At 36.3% G+C, this 15,757-nt stretch overlaps 1 protein-coding gene across 3 annotated transcripts; it reads left to right on the plus strand.

Annotated features, from left to right (window-relative positions):
• Positions 1-858: 858 nt before the first annotated feature.
• Positions 859-14,709, plus strand: LOC122079457. Of its 3 annotated transcripts, none has more exons than XM_042645950.1 (13): positions 859-1,295; positions 2,138-2,186; positions 2,569-2,837; positions 2,925-2,999; positions 3,362-3,420; positions 3,533-3,668; positions 5,588-5,687; positions 5,808-5,874; positions 7,588-7,686; positions 8,919-9,008; positions 11,195-11,349; positions 12,838-12,939; positions 14,231-14,709. In XM_042645950.1, exons 3-13 carry the CDS (start codon positions 2,585-2,587, stop codon positions 14,322-14,324), a joined length of 1,230 nt encoding a protein of 409 aa, XP_042501884.1. In that variant the 5' UTR covers positions 859-1,295; positions 2,138-2,186; positions 2,569-2,584; the 3' UTR covers positions 14,325-14,709. The 3 variants fall into 3 exon arrangements, with proteins under 3 accessions (XP_042501884.1, XP_042501886.1, XP_042501885.1); XM_042645952.1 differs by having other exon boundaries at positions 5,591-5,687; XM_042645951.1 differs by lacking the exons at positions 859-1,295; positions 2,138-2,186 and adding an exon at positions 2,229-2,360.
• The last annotated feature ends 1,048 nt before the right edge of the window (positions 14,710-15,757 follow it).

A 15,757-nucleotide genomic window follows, 5' to 3' on the forward strand; every position in this document is an offset into this window, starting at 1 on the left:
AACCAGATAGAAGGACCCACAATGGGCCACTAGACCGTACTTATTGCTAATCACTAAATTATTTTATTATCATTTAAAGATGGGAATTGAAGAGTTAATTTTTTGACTTTTATTGTATCGATTTTCACTGAACTTGTGCTTCAGTCCAACCGCCGAAATCTACCATTGAACTACCATTGAACTAGAAGCGTGAAATGGTGAAAGTGTCATCAATGTTCGATCGTTTAATAAGTTCATTGGAGATCACAAAGGGCATATGATTGAACTGGAGTCCTTTTATTACAGTGGCTGTGGCGTAGTCTTTCTATCGTTGTAGGTTTTAAAGTAACGGTCTTCGCCTGGGGTCTACAACCTTTTCCGTGGACCTTGCGTAATTTTCTATCACGTAAACCTCTTGACATCTTTATTAGACCAATAATTAGGTTCATTAATGCTCACAGTTCATTTCCAACTAAACCTCCATTGGGTCCCACAAAATTAATTGGCCGAGTTTACTATAATCGCTGTTGGCTACACCATAGGTAATGTTCTCCTACTCCTCTCTAGACCTCTCCTTAAATCTATACCACTGGATTGTCGTCAGATCTTTAAAAAAATACATCCTACGGTGTGTATTACAACACGTTTCCGCTTCATGTGGACGCGGTTGTAGGAAGCATCGAAACTAGGGGCGTTAAATGACTTATTTGCCCTCAAATTAACATTTCATCCTTTTAATTAATAACAAAAAAGACAAAAGGATTGATTATATTAGTATTTTAATTCCAGATTTGGTGAAAACTAGAAGGGTAGAAAGCGTAAAAAAAAAATTAATTAAACCCTAAGACCCAAAACCTTTATTCCTCGCACGATCTTTCCTTTTTCTGCTGAGCTGACTGGAGAGCAGCAAAGCCGCTCCTTCTTTCTCTTGGGAACTTCAAATTCCCAAGAGAGTTAAAAAAAAAAAAAAGGAAAAAATCTCCTCTTTAAATAGCTCCTTCTTGGGCGCCATTTGGAGTTGTTGCACACGTCGTAGAAGTTTCCAAGCTGTTCAAGAATCTCTCTCTCTCTCTCGACCGAGTTGGAATTCCTCTGCAAATCTCCATTTCTAGGGTTTCTTGAACAAAGGAGAACTCTGTTGAGATTCTAGGCTTCGGAGTTCGGAGTGAATCTCTGTGAAGGAATCAAGTTGCGGGAGTTATTGAATCTGCATTGTTTTCTAGAGCTTTTAGTGAGTGTTACTGTAGACTAAACAACCTCAGTCGGCGTTGATGGTGGATTTGATGGGAAATTTTGATTCTTGGTTCTTAGAGAAGGTATGGTACGGTATATTGGCGGAATTTCGATTTAGCGGATCGTGTTCTGTTTTTGAATTTTTGAGATTAGTCGGTTTTTTTAAGTTTACTGATTTTACTAGAAGGGAATTCGGTTTCGGATTTATGTAGTTGTTGTAGTGAATTCGCAGGCGGATTTCTTCAAATTTAATTAATTTTTTTTTTTTTTTTCAGTTCGTTTGATCTGTTATGCTTTATCTAAGATGCGAAATTTTGTTGCTTTTTTGATGTTCTGAAGCGAGCATTTTCTAAAAAGTATGACGCTTTTGTAACTGAGATTGACTGATTTTCACTTCTGATTGGTTGAAAATTTGTCCGATCTATGCGATTCTGAAAAGCGCCCGCACTACTTATACTTATGTAGCTTTACTCTTCCTCTTCGGTTGCTTATTTTAGTTTGAACTCTCTTTTAGCGATCCTTCACTCGTATTCTTCTTTGAATTTTGGGACAATTTTTCTTTATTGGGAATAGTATTCTTTCGTAATAAGAGTATATAAAGCGTCTGATCTGACGGGATATGGCTTTTGCTTAAGCTACTTTTCGGGGTTCTTTATGATTAAGAACTTTCTTTACTTTTACGTTTCTCCTTCGAATTGTCGTGTTCTCATTTTAGACGCCTGGGATGTTTGTATCTTGAAATTTGGGCAGTATGCAACGCACTTGTACCCTTTGATTGCCAGAAAGCAACGCAACAAATTTTTTTTTTTTTGGATGAAAATCAGATCAAGAGAAGTGCAGAAGATTCTCTCGTCACGCGTGGGCCGTGAATTGATTGTTTTTCAGTTTTGTTTTGCTTGTTCTGACTCGTGAAGTGTTTGTGCAGAGATTAAAGAAGTTTTGACTATTTGGCTAATCTTCTGAGAAGGGTCAAGGTGAGGAAATATTTCTTACATATATTTGATTCCTCATGAGGGTTATAAAAAATAAAAATAAAAACTAATAGAGAGTTCTAGTAATGGCCTCTGAAACATTACTCGTGAGTAGGCTACTGCTTGTTGGTTGGCAATTTATTAATCTTCTTGACCCTAAAGTTCTCTACTTCTCTCGTGAGTGTTGCCAACTTCCTTTGAATTTAGGGTTTTGAAATCCAATTTTCCTTTCATTAGAAACTGTTCCAATTTACCAAGAAATAGTGTGAGCAAAGTTCATTTATCGCTATATTTGTTGTCCTCCTGCTCTAACTTATATTGTCATCATTGCATAGTCTCCTACTTGTTCTGGAAAAAATCATCTTTGCTTTGGCTGTTTTGGCAGAATCAAATCCCAGGAAATGGGATGTCTGATATCGAGACCAAAAGATTCTGGTGGCCACAGAAGGCGGCCAGGAAATGTGGGGGAGGTGGCCGTGTTTGTTCCTGGAATTCGGATTCCTAAGCCTGTGGACTTTTCCCAGCCACTCAGTGATAGTTTGTCTAAGAGCTTAGTAGAGCGTCTCTCTGCTCTTAGAAGTCGAGTGGTGGTCATGGCTGGTCAAGAAGCACCAGCAGCAACAAAACCAAGAAGGAAAACAGCTACACAACATGGTTAGATGAGCTATACTGGATGCCTTAGGCAATACAGGTTATTAGTATTAAATATACTCATAAATCATGTGTAATTTTTATGTGCAGGAGGTTCAACATTGGCTGATCTTCAACAGGCTCTTGAGGATTACTTGCCAGTGCTGTTAGGCCTAGTCAAAGATGGTAACCTTAAACTCAAAGATTATATCTTGATAAGAAACAATCGTTGCACTACGTACTCTTATTACAAGGGAAATTGATGTCATTGCATGCCACCATAGGATTACTTCCCATAACAGGGGATTGGCAAAACATTAGGAAGCCTGTAATTGACTGTTGATAATTGTCTCATAAAGAAGACTGAAGTTACTGATTTCTATTTTTTAGCCATTCCACTCCAAAATTAGATCTATTAGAATATTTATTTTTTTTAAATGTCTCTTTTTTATTGAATTTGTTTGGCTGTCGGGGAAGGGGTTCAATTTAAGGACACTGATGTTATATACTTTATTTTGTCGTGATGCTATCTTGATTCTACTGTACAGGAAGCCCGTTACAAAACAAGGTACAATTTGTTTGGATTAATCAGGAAGATGAGGCAGAGGTAGAATCATTATAACAATCCATTCTTTGGAAACCCTTTCTCTTAAGATCCCTTTCTTCCAATCAGATGAGGACGGCTGTAACATTTCTTCTGTTTCCCACTCTTCTGGCAGGAAACAGCCATGTCAAATGCCTGGTATGAGGTGTTGTCAATTTTACACTTGATGGCCATGCTGTCGTTATCACAAGCCAACATTTTGCTGCTCCCTAAAGCTTCCGCTGATGGATATCAGCCAAAAGTATCAGAAGGTGGGCATTTACTGTCAGTGCTGGGCCTCTGCTCTTTAAATTTTGCTATACCTGGTATATTGGTGTGGAAGGATTGCTGTAGTAACTTGTTTACTGGAGATATTTGAACCTTTTCATGGATCTACAGTATCAGCTCTTTTTATGGAAATCGAATTTAATACTTAATTGTATTGCATTGGTAACCTGTAAACGTCTGACAGCACCCTTATTACTTATTAAGCTAGAAATAAGGAAAACCCGTTGCTATACAGAATACTGGGCATCAAGTGTTCATGAAGCAGAATCTGCAACCCTTGTAGATCTGCTGTACAGGTCACTTGGTGTAGAGTACTTTTTATCATGATGAATGAATGTAGTTACATCTTTGCTACCTCTACCTAGGATGTGGCCCGCATGCAAAGCACATATCAGGAGTAAATTATGGAGGAATACTTGCTAAAAGGAGTGATGATTCCCTTTATTTCCTTTCATTTTATTTCATACTACAAGTACTCTGGGATCCACCATATGACTCCCATCGTCTAAGATGTAGTAGGCCTAAATTGGATATATTCAGCTTCCTTACTAATTAATCTGTCACAGTTTCTTACTGATCCATCAAATGAGGGATGCAAAGCAGTCTCAGAAGAGCACTACAGATGAATGCTATTTGTTTCTAGTGGGACAATTTGATAGTAGGATCTCAAACTAATACGCTTGGTAGTAGATAGGGAAGATTACTTATTTATCTCCTGTTTCAGTTTTTTGAAGGATTAATTGTTTCGTATTTTTAGAAAGGGTTCATATGGTCATTTATCTAATACATTGGATTAGATAATTTAATGCTCGGAAAAATAATGTTTCCCCCCTTCATGTTCTTTACTAAAAATATTGTATTTTTATATTGATATAGTCATCCATAAAGAAGGGGTGATTGAATAGGATTATATATTGAGAACATGCTGGATGAAGTAAGCAAATGTTTCTGGAGTGCTGTTGGAGTGGTGCACACCATTAAAATTGAAGGGTAATCAAGGAATTAAACATACATAGAATATTGGGGGACCAAGAAATCATATGTACCGAATGTTAATTTAGCTCGGGTACAGGTTGAGATGGACAATTGGAAAGAATAGACCTGATAGACCAGAAATAAGAGACTTCAACAGAAACCTAGAAGTAGCACTGATGGATAACAAGAAGAGGAAGAAGCCAAGATTGTTCAATAAAGAGATGTGTGCTCATAATTTAGTGCTGCTAAAATAAGGTGGAGAAGCAGAACCATTTCTCTTACCAAAGCCCAAATAGTTGCAATAATGCTCTGCAGAGTTATGGTGAATTGATTTGTGTATGCTGGAGCTGAAGATGCAGTTTTACAGTTGCAATTTAGTACATCAATGAGACATGCAGGCTCTTGTTATTGTTTTATGTAAGCGTATGATCACCATTAGTCTTGATCTGCAATACTGCAACATTGATGTATGTTATTGTTGGAATATATCCACAATCTTGTCTATTACCTGTATGCGTCAGTGCTTGTCATCATTTATCACTAGTTCACCATAACTATTTTTATGGTGTAGTTTACAATCCTTATGTGTACAATGGATTATGAAAAGAAGTTGTTTGTAAGTCTAGTAGTTACCTTTTCATTTCAAATTTTATTTATTAAGATCTGTTGCGATTAGAATTTTAAACACTCATATTATATCTGTGGGAGTTGGTATGACTTGTATTGATTGATGCTGTCGATAAAGTCTTTATGATTATCAGTCTGTAATTATAAATTTGACTTATTTTAGAGTATGCTCATTTATATTATCCGTTTGTGCATGCATGTGAGAGAGAATAGATGTCGAATGCCCTTCATCATCTTTGTACTGAAGTCTCTTCTCTTAAGTTCATTGACAGTACAATTTATGGATTCTGTTCTTTTGTAGCAGAGAGTAGACGCACTTCTATTGATATTTTCTTGAAGGCAGGAGGATATTTGGACTGTGCTGTCCGATATGTTCTCCCTCAGATGCCTCCTGAACTCAGGTTTGCTTATTTTCATATTATGTGTTACACATGTTTAGAAGCTGTAGTGCTATTCCTGACTTTTTAAAATGCTTGCTTAGAAATATTTTGTTGACCCCTTTATTTTTCTTGTTACTGTAGGGGAGTTCTTCCAGTAGACCTATCAGAAGGTGTGCTGCGAGCCCTTTGTGTGCAAGCCATAGGCCAGGTAGTAGCTTATTTCATAATGTTTTTATTCTATGTTATCTTGTGTTGAATTCTTTTTTGGGTTACTTAAGGGAACTACTGGTTTTTTACTCGGAACTATTCCTGCCCCTATACATGATCGAGTAAACTTGAAAGCAGTCTCATTTGAGTAATTTTTTATGCTGCATTAGGGGTTTGTTCTGTGGTTTTTTAATGGATTTGTTGTGAAGATGTAGAGAAAATTGCAGGGAATTGATTCACCTCATCATTTTAAGAAATCATACTATATATGTACAATGATATACTTTTCAGTTATATAGAGAAACTTATGAGTGTTTGCAATAGCACGTGTTGCATTGAGAAACAGTGAAAATCAACAACTGCTTGCAGGAGAGTAATTGTGATGTGGATGCTATCATGCTATAGTAGTTCACTGGTATGTGGATGTGTTTTGTTAAGCTCAGATCATGGATGCTGTGGGCACTTGGAGAAGCTGAAGCATGAATGCTATAAAACATAGACATTAAATTTGAAGGTAGGAACATAAAGTTTGTCTGGACTGGTACCTTGGTTGCCTAGGCAGCGCCTAGGTGCTTTGCTGGTGTCGCCTTAAATTTCCCCCCCTCGACCCGCCTAGGTGCCATGACAATGATGGGCAGCAAAAGTGCAGGACACTTCCAATATCATTCAGTTTGGTCAATTGAAAAAACTGAAACATATTGAAAAATTGTACAGATATCAAATGTAAAATAAAAGAGAAATAAGGAAACGTGTGTGAATTGTATAGTCAAGTAACTACTTTGCTAATTTTTTTGCTTGAAAAATATGCCTGTTGTATTTATCTTCCAAAAATGAGCAACATAAGCCAATAACTTGTGAATAATATGTGAATGTAATTTTGTACAGAAGATGACTTTATGGTGTACAGTTCATTATAGCGGATACTGTTATCTTTTTTAATTTAGCTGTATCATTGCAGTTGATTTATCTTATTTGTCACCAATTGCTGCTATCCTGAAGTCATACCATATGTTGTGGTTTTCTTTCTTTCTTTTTGATTAATCTTCTTCGAGCTGGTTAGAAAAAAAGGGTCTATGCTTGAATGCATTCGCTTCGAACTCTAGACCTTTGCAATTATCTTTTGATCATTTTGACACCCTTATCTCATATACTCATTTTGCTATTTTCTTGGTTGCATAGCATTCAGCTCCATAAGCATATGTAGTTCCTTTCCTTCCACTCTAATTCTCTCTCTGAATGCAAATTTTGCAATTGTCTATTAAAAAACAAAAAAACCCAAAAAAAAAAAAAAAAAAAACAAAAAAAAAAAATTATTGATTCGTTGTTATTTCTATAAAATTAATGTATGCATTTGCTGGTTGATTTTTTATTATTTTTTATTATTATTTATTCATTTATTTTTAATATCTCTTTCAACTGATTTGTGAATTTTGATTGCTTCGGAGTTTTGCTTTTGATGATGTTAATGATTGATTTCCTTCTGGGGAGTGCCCCTCCTGAAAATGTTGGTTAGCTATTCCTATGTTAAGTAATAGGTCTGATATGAACATTGAAGGCAGATTTTCTGGAGCCATAAATGCAGTTTTTGCTTCTGTTGACAGGATAATTGTTTTCTTTTTCTTGGGAAGAGACTCAGAGAGTACATCAATAACAACTAAATTTCTGTTTTGCCTTCCCCTCCTCCCCCCTCTTTTTTTCCCGTCATCTGTCACAGTGTGTTGATATTCAACTTGGGATGGCAATTGATAGTACCAAGGCCACACTAGCAGTAAAACGAAGACTTGCATGTGAGATGGTGAAGTATTGGGATCAGGTATCAACTCATGCTCCGCATTATGATATTTGATGAACTTGACAATTCAATATATCATTATATCTCTAAGAAATTTATACTCTTCCCACAATGACCGTGCTGATTGAAACCCAAAGTTTTAAGGGGGGACAGTTATGGCATCAAAAGCAGCCTTACTTTTCAATTTTGCGCTCCCTCAACTAATTTGATATCTCTTGAATGAGTTGTGGTAATCAATGCAAGGATAAATTGGTTAAGTTACTAAAAAGTTGTTACCTAGTTTTGAAGTGGGACAAAATTTTTTAAACAAGCCAAAAATGGGAAGGAGGACTGTCTTTGTGGAATGGAGAGAATATCGTGGTTGTCGAATATAGATTTGTTGGTTAGCATGTATCTAATACTGAGTGAATCATCAGCATGTGTTGAACTCTCATTGGTAGGCCCTAGGTACCAGTATATGAAGATAGAGGGTAAAAGTTGATGGAGAATGATGTGGAATGTTTGTGAAAAGGTTCTACAATACACAATGAGATAGGTTGAGTTCCTTATCTTGTTGTGGGTATTTATATTCTCATTAATTGGTTGAGGATATGTAATGTTCTTGGAAAATACTCGCTAATAAAGCATCAATTAGTATAAACAATGATCTAAGATGAAAGAGAAAACCAGTATCAGAATAATAGAAGAAAGAAGAGAAGATCGAGAATTAGGAGATTCTTTGATCTGGGGCTTAAGGCTGTGTTTGGTTTGCATTCCCATTCTGAGAATGTGCATTCCATTCTCAGAACGGAAAATGCATTCTTAATAGAGAATGAGAACATTGTTTCGATACATGATTATATATATATATATATATATATTTTTTAGAATGCTCATGCATTTTATCAAACTACTCATGGGAAAAATCTGTATGGAAAGATGACGTTCCGAGAGTGCTTTGTCTTTGATTTTCATTATCGGGGGATGATCTCCTTGCCTACAGATAATGGATTGGTTGACACTTGAGACATTGGGCACCACTCTAATCTACGAAGTCCAATGGACAGATTAAAAAAAATGCAATCCATTTTAATCTAGTTCAACCGTGAACCCTGACCCACTGTCATCACTTATCCCTAAGTGGGCATCGTACCATTGGACTGTATAATTCATCCAAAAAAAAAAACATTGGACTGTATAGTTGTAAACTGTGACGTAATTGGGCCTAAGATGAAAAACTTACTGCATTGCTCTTTTGTACCTCTTCCTTGTAGGCCCAAACCAACATTTTGAACCTTTCATTGGCCAATGGATGGGGGGAAAAGCATAAGCTTTTTGTCAAGTGGAAGCACCTCGAAGCAAAGGTATGCTCTTAATGTTTGTTCTAGTTATTTTCTCCTCACCCCCCTCCCTTTTCTCTTTCTTGCTCTTGTCATGCACTTTAATTATCTGTATTGTTCTTTGCAATGTCTTTTGTACTTCTTCTTTCTGCTATATATATTAGACCCTTTTTTTCAGTAGTGGGGTGGGGGAGATTGGTCAAAGGGATCAGGGAAGAATATTGTGGATTAAAGTCATGGTTTCTGGCTTATATTCTAGGAATGGTTTGAGGCAAGAATTAGAGGTTTTGCGAATGTGGTGTGGTGTGATGATTATTTTTTGAAACCAATCCAATGTATAGATTCCAGGTTACTGAGGAATCCTACTTGAGGTAAGCTTTTTGAAGCCAGAAACTGAGTGCAGTTTTCAGAAGGCTCAAAACAGAAGCTAATGCTAATGTGATTATTGAGATAATAGCAACAGGAAACCAGAGATTATAGTAGAATGGTGTTCTCAGAAGTTGAAATCAATGACTAAACTGAAGATTTAAGAAATCAGGGGGATAATAGGATTCCCAAAGATTCTCCCTCAAAATCTGATTTTGAAAACAGATCTAGAATCAGCAATTGCAGTAGACTTCAAAACTGAAAACTTTCAGTAGAAAACAGATTCAGAATGAGAATGTTAAAATCCTAGTCGCCTTAGAATTTCAAGTTTTGATTGAAATAAGATTTTGAAGTCAGAATTGCAATTAGAACTAAACAACAGAACTTTAGATGCTAACTGAACTGAACCAACAGAATAACAAAGCAAAACATAATCAGAAAACAGATAGAAAGAACTTGAGATGCACAAGATATATCTAACATTTATGATTGATGGAGAAGAGAAAAGGAAAGAGAGGGTATGAATCAGGAATCCCACCTGATTCTCAGAGCTGGCATCCCACCAAACTCAAGCTTGGGATACCAGCAAGGATTCTATTGAATCACCATAGCAGAAAGGAGCTCTGAATATTAGGGCGTACCCAGTGCACGAGGCTCCCACCACTGCGGGTCTGGGGAGGGTCATAATGTATGCAGCCTTTGCCCTCTTTGCGGAGAGGCTGTTTCCTGACTCGAACCCATGAATGGAACTCTGAATCTTATATAACCAAATGGCCGAAGCCAATTTCATTCATTAAATTTGTGTGCCTTAATGGCTGGTTGTATGACTAAAATAGCCTAAACCAACTAGTACTAACTACTTATTGAAATTAAGAGACTTCAAACAACTCCACTACCTCCAGCTGTGGTTGGAGTTTCTAAACCACCTAGGACTTGATAAAATGAAAGGAAATCAATGCCATAACAGGACTGGACTTTTAGATTCTGAATCCAACCTGAACTAGGACACAAAAATTATCAAGATAGGAAAAAAAACTTAAAACAGAACTCCATAGTAGACTAGGATTCCTAGACAATCTAGAAATTCTGAAATTCCTTAAACCATAGGCTATTCTTTTTCTCCTGGCATTGCTACTGGTGCCTAGATACTGCATCAATGGGACACTGCAAATTTCAATGGGCAGATGGCTAGAGTGTACAATGTACCTTTTGATATTGTCACCTAAATAAATGGATCAACCATTTAGCTTCCCTCATGAACTTCTCATTCCTTGGGAATTGCAGATTGTCCAGTCATCTGGCTGGTGACCTCATAAGCAAGTAGCAGATAGGCTTAGAATTCCCTTTGTAGTCCGTTTGCTTGTCCCTTGTACTGCTTCAGAACTTTTGTATTATAGGGGCCTGCCTTCATTACGGAGGCTTTGTACTTTGTCTAATATTTTCTACTCCTTAATAAACACTTCTTTACATTTAAAAAAAGACAAGAAGGATCTATATGATGAACTTCAATAGTCTGAGATGTCCTTGCTACTAGCAAATGCAATGCAGATGTTGGATTTCATTGATTATGGACATGTCAAAGAGGCATAACAGTGATAAGCTTTCTTTTTGCAATTTGGTAAATAATATCTGAATTATTGGTTAGGGATGTTTGAGATTTTAGTGGCTTTATCATCTTTTTCCACTGTATAGACTAATTTTAAGCAGTTGCCAAAATCTGTCATTTCTTCTGCTCCATTTGATTGTGTTAATTTCTCAGTGGTTGTGTCAATAACAAACATCATGATGTGCTCCTATATCCTGTATTTGTGATGCATAAGGTTGTGTTTCTATTTATTTGTCAGTCTGCAGCATATTATTATCATGGCTTGATACTTGATGAGGGGAACACCGAAAAATCTCATGGGATGGCTGTTGCTGCTCTGCAAGCTGCAGAGGAGTTTCTCAGAGAAAGTAAGAAGGCCTGTGAAGCCTTCAACGTGGCTCCTCCACTATCAAGGTGATCATTGAGACCCCTCTATGTGCATGTTTTCTTAACCATTTACTTGGTCGGGTTTTTCTGGACCATTTTGTTCTTTAAATAGGGAATGTCTTAGCCAAACAATCTGAATATATTGAAGAAAGAGAAGAGCATGTTAAACAGGAATCCTGATCTTGGAAAGCAGAACAGGATCAATGCAGCTGATCTGTAGTAGTAGCGATGAGGCTTTCCTTTGGTTGAGTTGAGCTGTTAATTCTTCAGCCTCTGTTTAAGTTATTACTGTATGACAGGTAGGGGTTAATGTATTTTTATCCATTTTTTTCGTGGGGAAGTATTTTTCCGAAGAATATCCTAGGAAGCAGATGTATTTTTACAGTAAATATTTGCTGCTTCCTATGACCATTGAGAATAATGTAACCATATGCCTTAAATGGCTCCCACCAACTTATTTCCAGACCATAGGTATTGGAGTAATCTAAACTTCATCTAAATTGTCTGAGATAGACAGAATATGATTAGTGCTGGTACCTTTTGGTCTGATTTTCGTGCCATACTTCATTGTGAAGGTGGTTCACATATTCTTTGGTGCAGATTGATGGCCTAGTAGGTGATATGTGTGATAGTGAAATTTAGGTAATTCTTAAGAATAATCAAGTACGATTTTATTTAGAGTTATTTATTTCAAAATTTTAATTAATTCGCTTAGATACTCTGGTAATTGTCTTCTTCTCTTAACCTTGTGTTTTAGTAGTTCAGATAAATTCGATAAGAATATCATTATGAGTACTATTCATTTTACATAAGAGACTATGTTAGGTCTTGTCCTGGATGCGTATCAGTTTGTCCTAATTGAACTGTCTGTTTTCCTCCTATAAGAATATCTTATGGTTAAGTTCTGAAACTCGTCATCGTGTAAACTTAGATGAGTAGTTAATAAAGAAAATTTTATTACCTTATAATTACTGTAATACGATCAATTAGCCTACTGTTTATTGTGGCACCAAGAGTTGAAAACAGAAACTTATCTCCGAAAGGTACAACCATGCTGTAGTTATCACTAAATTATTATTCTTAACACAGTTCAAGAATCTGTATATATCCAAGTAAATGTTTCTCAAGGAAAGACTCGTAATAAAATACTTCTCCAGATTTGGATGGTTGGGAAAATATTTCTGGAATGGTCAAACTCAGTTTCAAACAAGGTGAAATGAACAATAAACTTCCCAAACTAGTCCATCCATTAGCTGATTTTTAGGGGGGTCAAACAAAATTCCAAACTGAGAAACTTAAATGTTAAGAAGGAAGCTAATCCCTGACCTTATAACCAACCAATAACAGTTCAAATATATGCAGAGAAAAATAATCAAAATTTACTGCATAGGCAGATGTTTGTGTTCATCTGATCATGTTATGAGACGAGAAATGACTTGTAATTTATGATGTTTGGATTCTTCATTTCTATTCTTGCTATTCGCTTAGAATCTTCTAAATAGATTTGTGGTGCAGGAGTCCACCTCTTTGGGGAGCAATGAAGTATCTCTCTGAAAAGATCCCTAAGGATACTTCTAGCAAGGTGCGGATCAACCGGGACCTCTACAGTAATGAGAAGTAAGTGGGTTCTCTAGTCTTAATTTTGTGTTCTTTTATTTCTATTATTTTTTTTTATTGTCAATGACAGTACTTCCATCAATAGTACAAGAGTTCTTTGCATTTATTTTTATTGCATGGGGAGTATATCTTTTAACCAGTCCAAACCGTAACAGTAGATGGAGACAGAAAACATTTCATTAAAAAAAAAAAAAAAACCATTCTATCAAAATTTGAAAACTTGTCTATGCTAGGGAAAACCCTCCATTTGGAAAAAAAATTCCTCAGTTTCTCATTCCCTGTTGAATAGATGAGTGCTCGCATGCGAAGATCTTTGGACTGCACTTCTGCTTATTTTACATTCTCTCTCTCTCTCTCTCCCCTCCTCCCACCACCAACACACCCCCCACCCACCCCCCCCCCCAAAAAAAAAAAAAAAAAAGGGAGGCTGGTCCTCTACTCTGCTTCCAAACTCTTTTCTCATGTCAAAGGAATACACCTTCCACAACTTTATTATCCTGAGGCCCGGACAAATATGAACACTGGTTTGCTAACAACCTGTTGGCCTCCTTACGCACCCAGAATGGCCAACATAATAATAAACCCAGTTCATTTGAGTTAAAGGGAACAGCTGGATTCTCTTAGTAACTAGCTGTCCCTTAAAAGACCAAGATATGAAGTTTTGTCAGATTCCTCACAATATACACCTATTTAATCATTCACACAGGTATGTGTTTACTTGTCATGATTGTTTCCCTCGATTACATAAGCTTAATTAGTAGGGGAAATAAAACAACATTTGAATTAGTAGGTGACTAATGCATTAACAACCACTTTCATGAAATGTGGGTTTTTCAAACAAGATAATTTTTCTCAGAACAAAAGTAGGGGGTGGTTAGCATGGGTCAGGTGAACAGTTTCTTCATGTAAATCCATTTTCTATGTAGAGAAAAAACCAGTTTGCATAGGTGACTAAAAGGTAAAAATGAAACCTGTTCCATCCTTGATCCCAATTACTAAAGGTTGGAGATCACATGACCAATCGTCATCTGCACTTGTATATAAATATGCAAAATATATCCATACACAAATTCATGCATGTGAGATGTCCTTGAGTTTCCCATATTTTATCTAGACAAAAATTTATTTTTTCCACTTCTTAACTGAATAAAAGTTGGACAAATATTCGGCAAAGTTTCAGAGTTGCTTTACATTTACTTGTTGGAGACATCAAAAAAGTTATATGTACATAAGTACACATATAAAGGTATAATGGGTGGCGGTTTGACTACAGATTTATTCTTGGTTGCAGGGTCATGGAGACGGCACCACCATTGCCAGAATTTGCTTTGGCACTAAAACCTGATGATTATCAGCTTCCTGCAGTGGACTCCTCATGGAATTAGGAGAACGTTCAAGGTTTCAATTTGGTTTCAACCAGCTCAAGCTTGAGAGAATGTAAACAAGTTGTCAGACAGACGCGAGATTTATTGAGATTGATTGGTGATTCGCAAGCATGGGAGGAACCAAGGTGGTGGACAATTCTTCCATCCCCATGTGTGTTCTAAAATTGTCGTCAAGAGTTCATTCTTTCCATCTTTTTTTCCCTCTTGTCTTGCGTTTCTTCAAGTAGCTTTCATCAGGTTGGCAGAGGTTTTGTGTACAAGTTCCTTTCTGTTGTGTAAACTGTAAAGAGTGAATTGGAAACAGGAAAGAAGGAAAAGGCAAAAAAATAATAAACCAATTTTCGTTTCCAATTAAATAATAAAATGTTGTTCATAATTCATCAGAGATCCGCAAGGAAATTTATTTTCCTAGTCTTTATTAGAGAAGATGTTAGTTTTGAAGCACCTCTATATTTTCTTAAGCTAATGCCACATGGAAGAACGTTTTTATTATGAGATGAGACTCATAATTCGTGCATAGAAATACATGGAATGCATATATGTGGGAGGATAATTAATTTAAGGAAAAAAGAATAGTATCCGGTAGTGTTCTGTGTTCTTAGACTTGGAAAGTGAAACCAGATTGCGAAAAGACGCTCATAACTGGTTCTAGTTCCCCATGTGTTTGGGTATTTATAACATTAGCATTCTTTCTACCTTAATTTAATTAGGCTCTGGAATTTGATATGTATGATTAATTTAGATAATGTCTTCTATGTCCAATAGAAAGTGGCAAGATGTGTGAGAACTTTCTCCCACGGGCATGCTGGAACCCTTATTATTGTTATTATTTAACGGATACAAAAGTCATTAACAAAACTTATCATCATCATCCAAAATATACGACTGAATAAAAGTATGATTTATGGGCAATCTACATCAGTGGCACTTTCTATCGAAGGCTGGTTCATGCGGTTATGAGGTTAGTATATACCCGTGGGACTAGTCAGGCCAAAGGTCTAGATATCCTTTGTTAGCAAAAAAAAAAAAAAAAAAAAAAAAAAAAAAGAGATTTTTCTCTTAATTTTTCATCAAACAAATCTGGAGATTCTTCAAATATTCCCAAACAAAACTTACTCAAGAAGTTTCCAACTTTACCTATGACATACATAAATAAAAGATCAAATCAGAATGAGTGGAGTGAAATGATCTAACCCTTGTTCAGATTAATGCCAATTTGCAAATTCCATTTTGAAATAAACTCCGACTGCATAGATCTTCATTTTTTATCATATTTAATTTATTTTAAACTGTTGTTTCTTCTTTTCGATCCGATTCCCAACCGATTTCAATTTGGATAGGAATTTACGAAGGCCGATCTCGTCTCTGATTTCAAGTTTTAAAACCTTGATCATATGTGGAGAAGTTGATTTCATAAATACACAACATAGAAC

The sequence above is a fragment of the Macadamia integrifolia genome, chromosome 5 (assembly GCF_013358625.1).
Source record: "Macadamia integrifolia cultivar HAES 741 chromosome 5, SCU_Mint_v3, whole genome shotgun sequence".
NCBI classification, from domain to species: Eukaryota; Viridiplantae; Streptophyta; class Magnoliopsida; order Proteales; family Proteaceae; genus Macadamia; species Macadamia integrifolia.

Bases quoted from the DNA above. Each gene is read 5' to 3' on its own strand.
- LOC122079457 (XM_042645950.1), top strand. From the start codon at position 2,585: ATGGGATGTCTGATATCGAGACCAAAAGATTCTGGTGGCCACAGAAGG. The intron at 9,009-11,194 runs GTATGCTCTTAA...TTTATTTGTCAG, and splicing joins GGAAGCACCTCGAAGCAAAG to TCTGCAGCATATTATTATCA. The intron at 11,350-12,837 runs GTGATCATTGAG...TTTGTGGTGCAG, and splicing joins GTGGCTCCTCCACTATCAAG to GAGTCCACCTCTTTGGGGAG.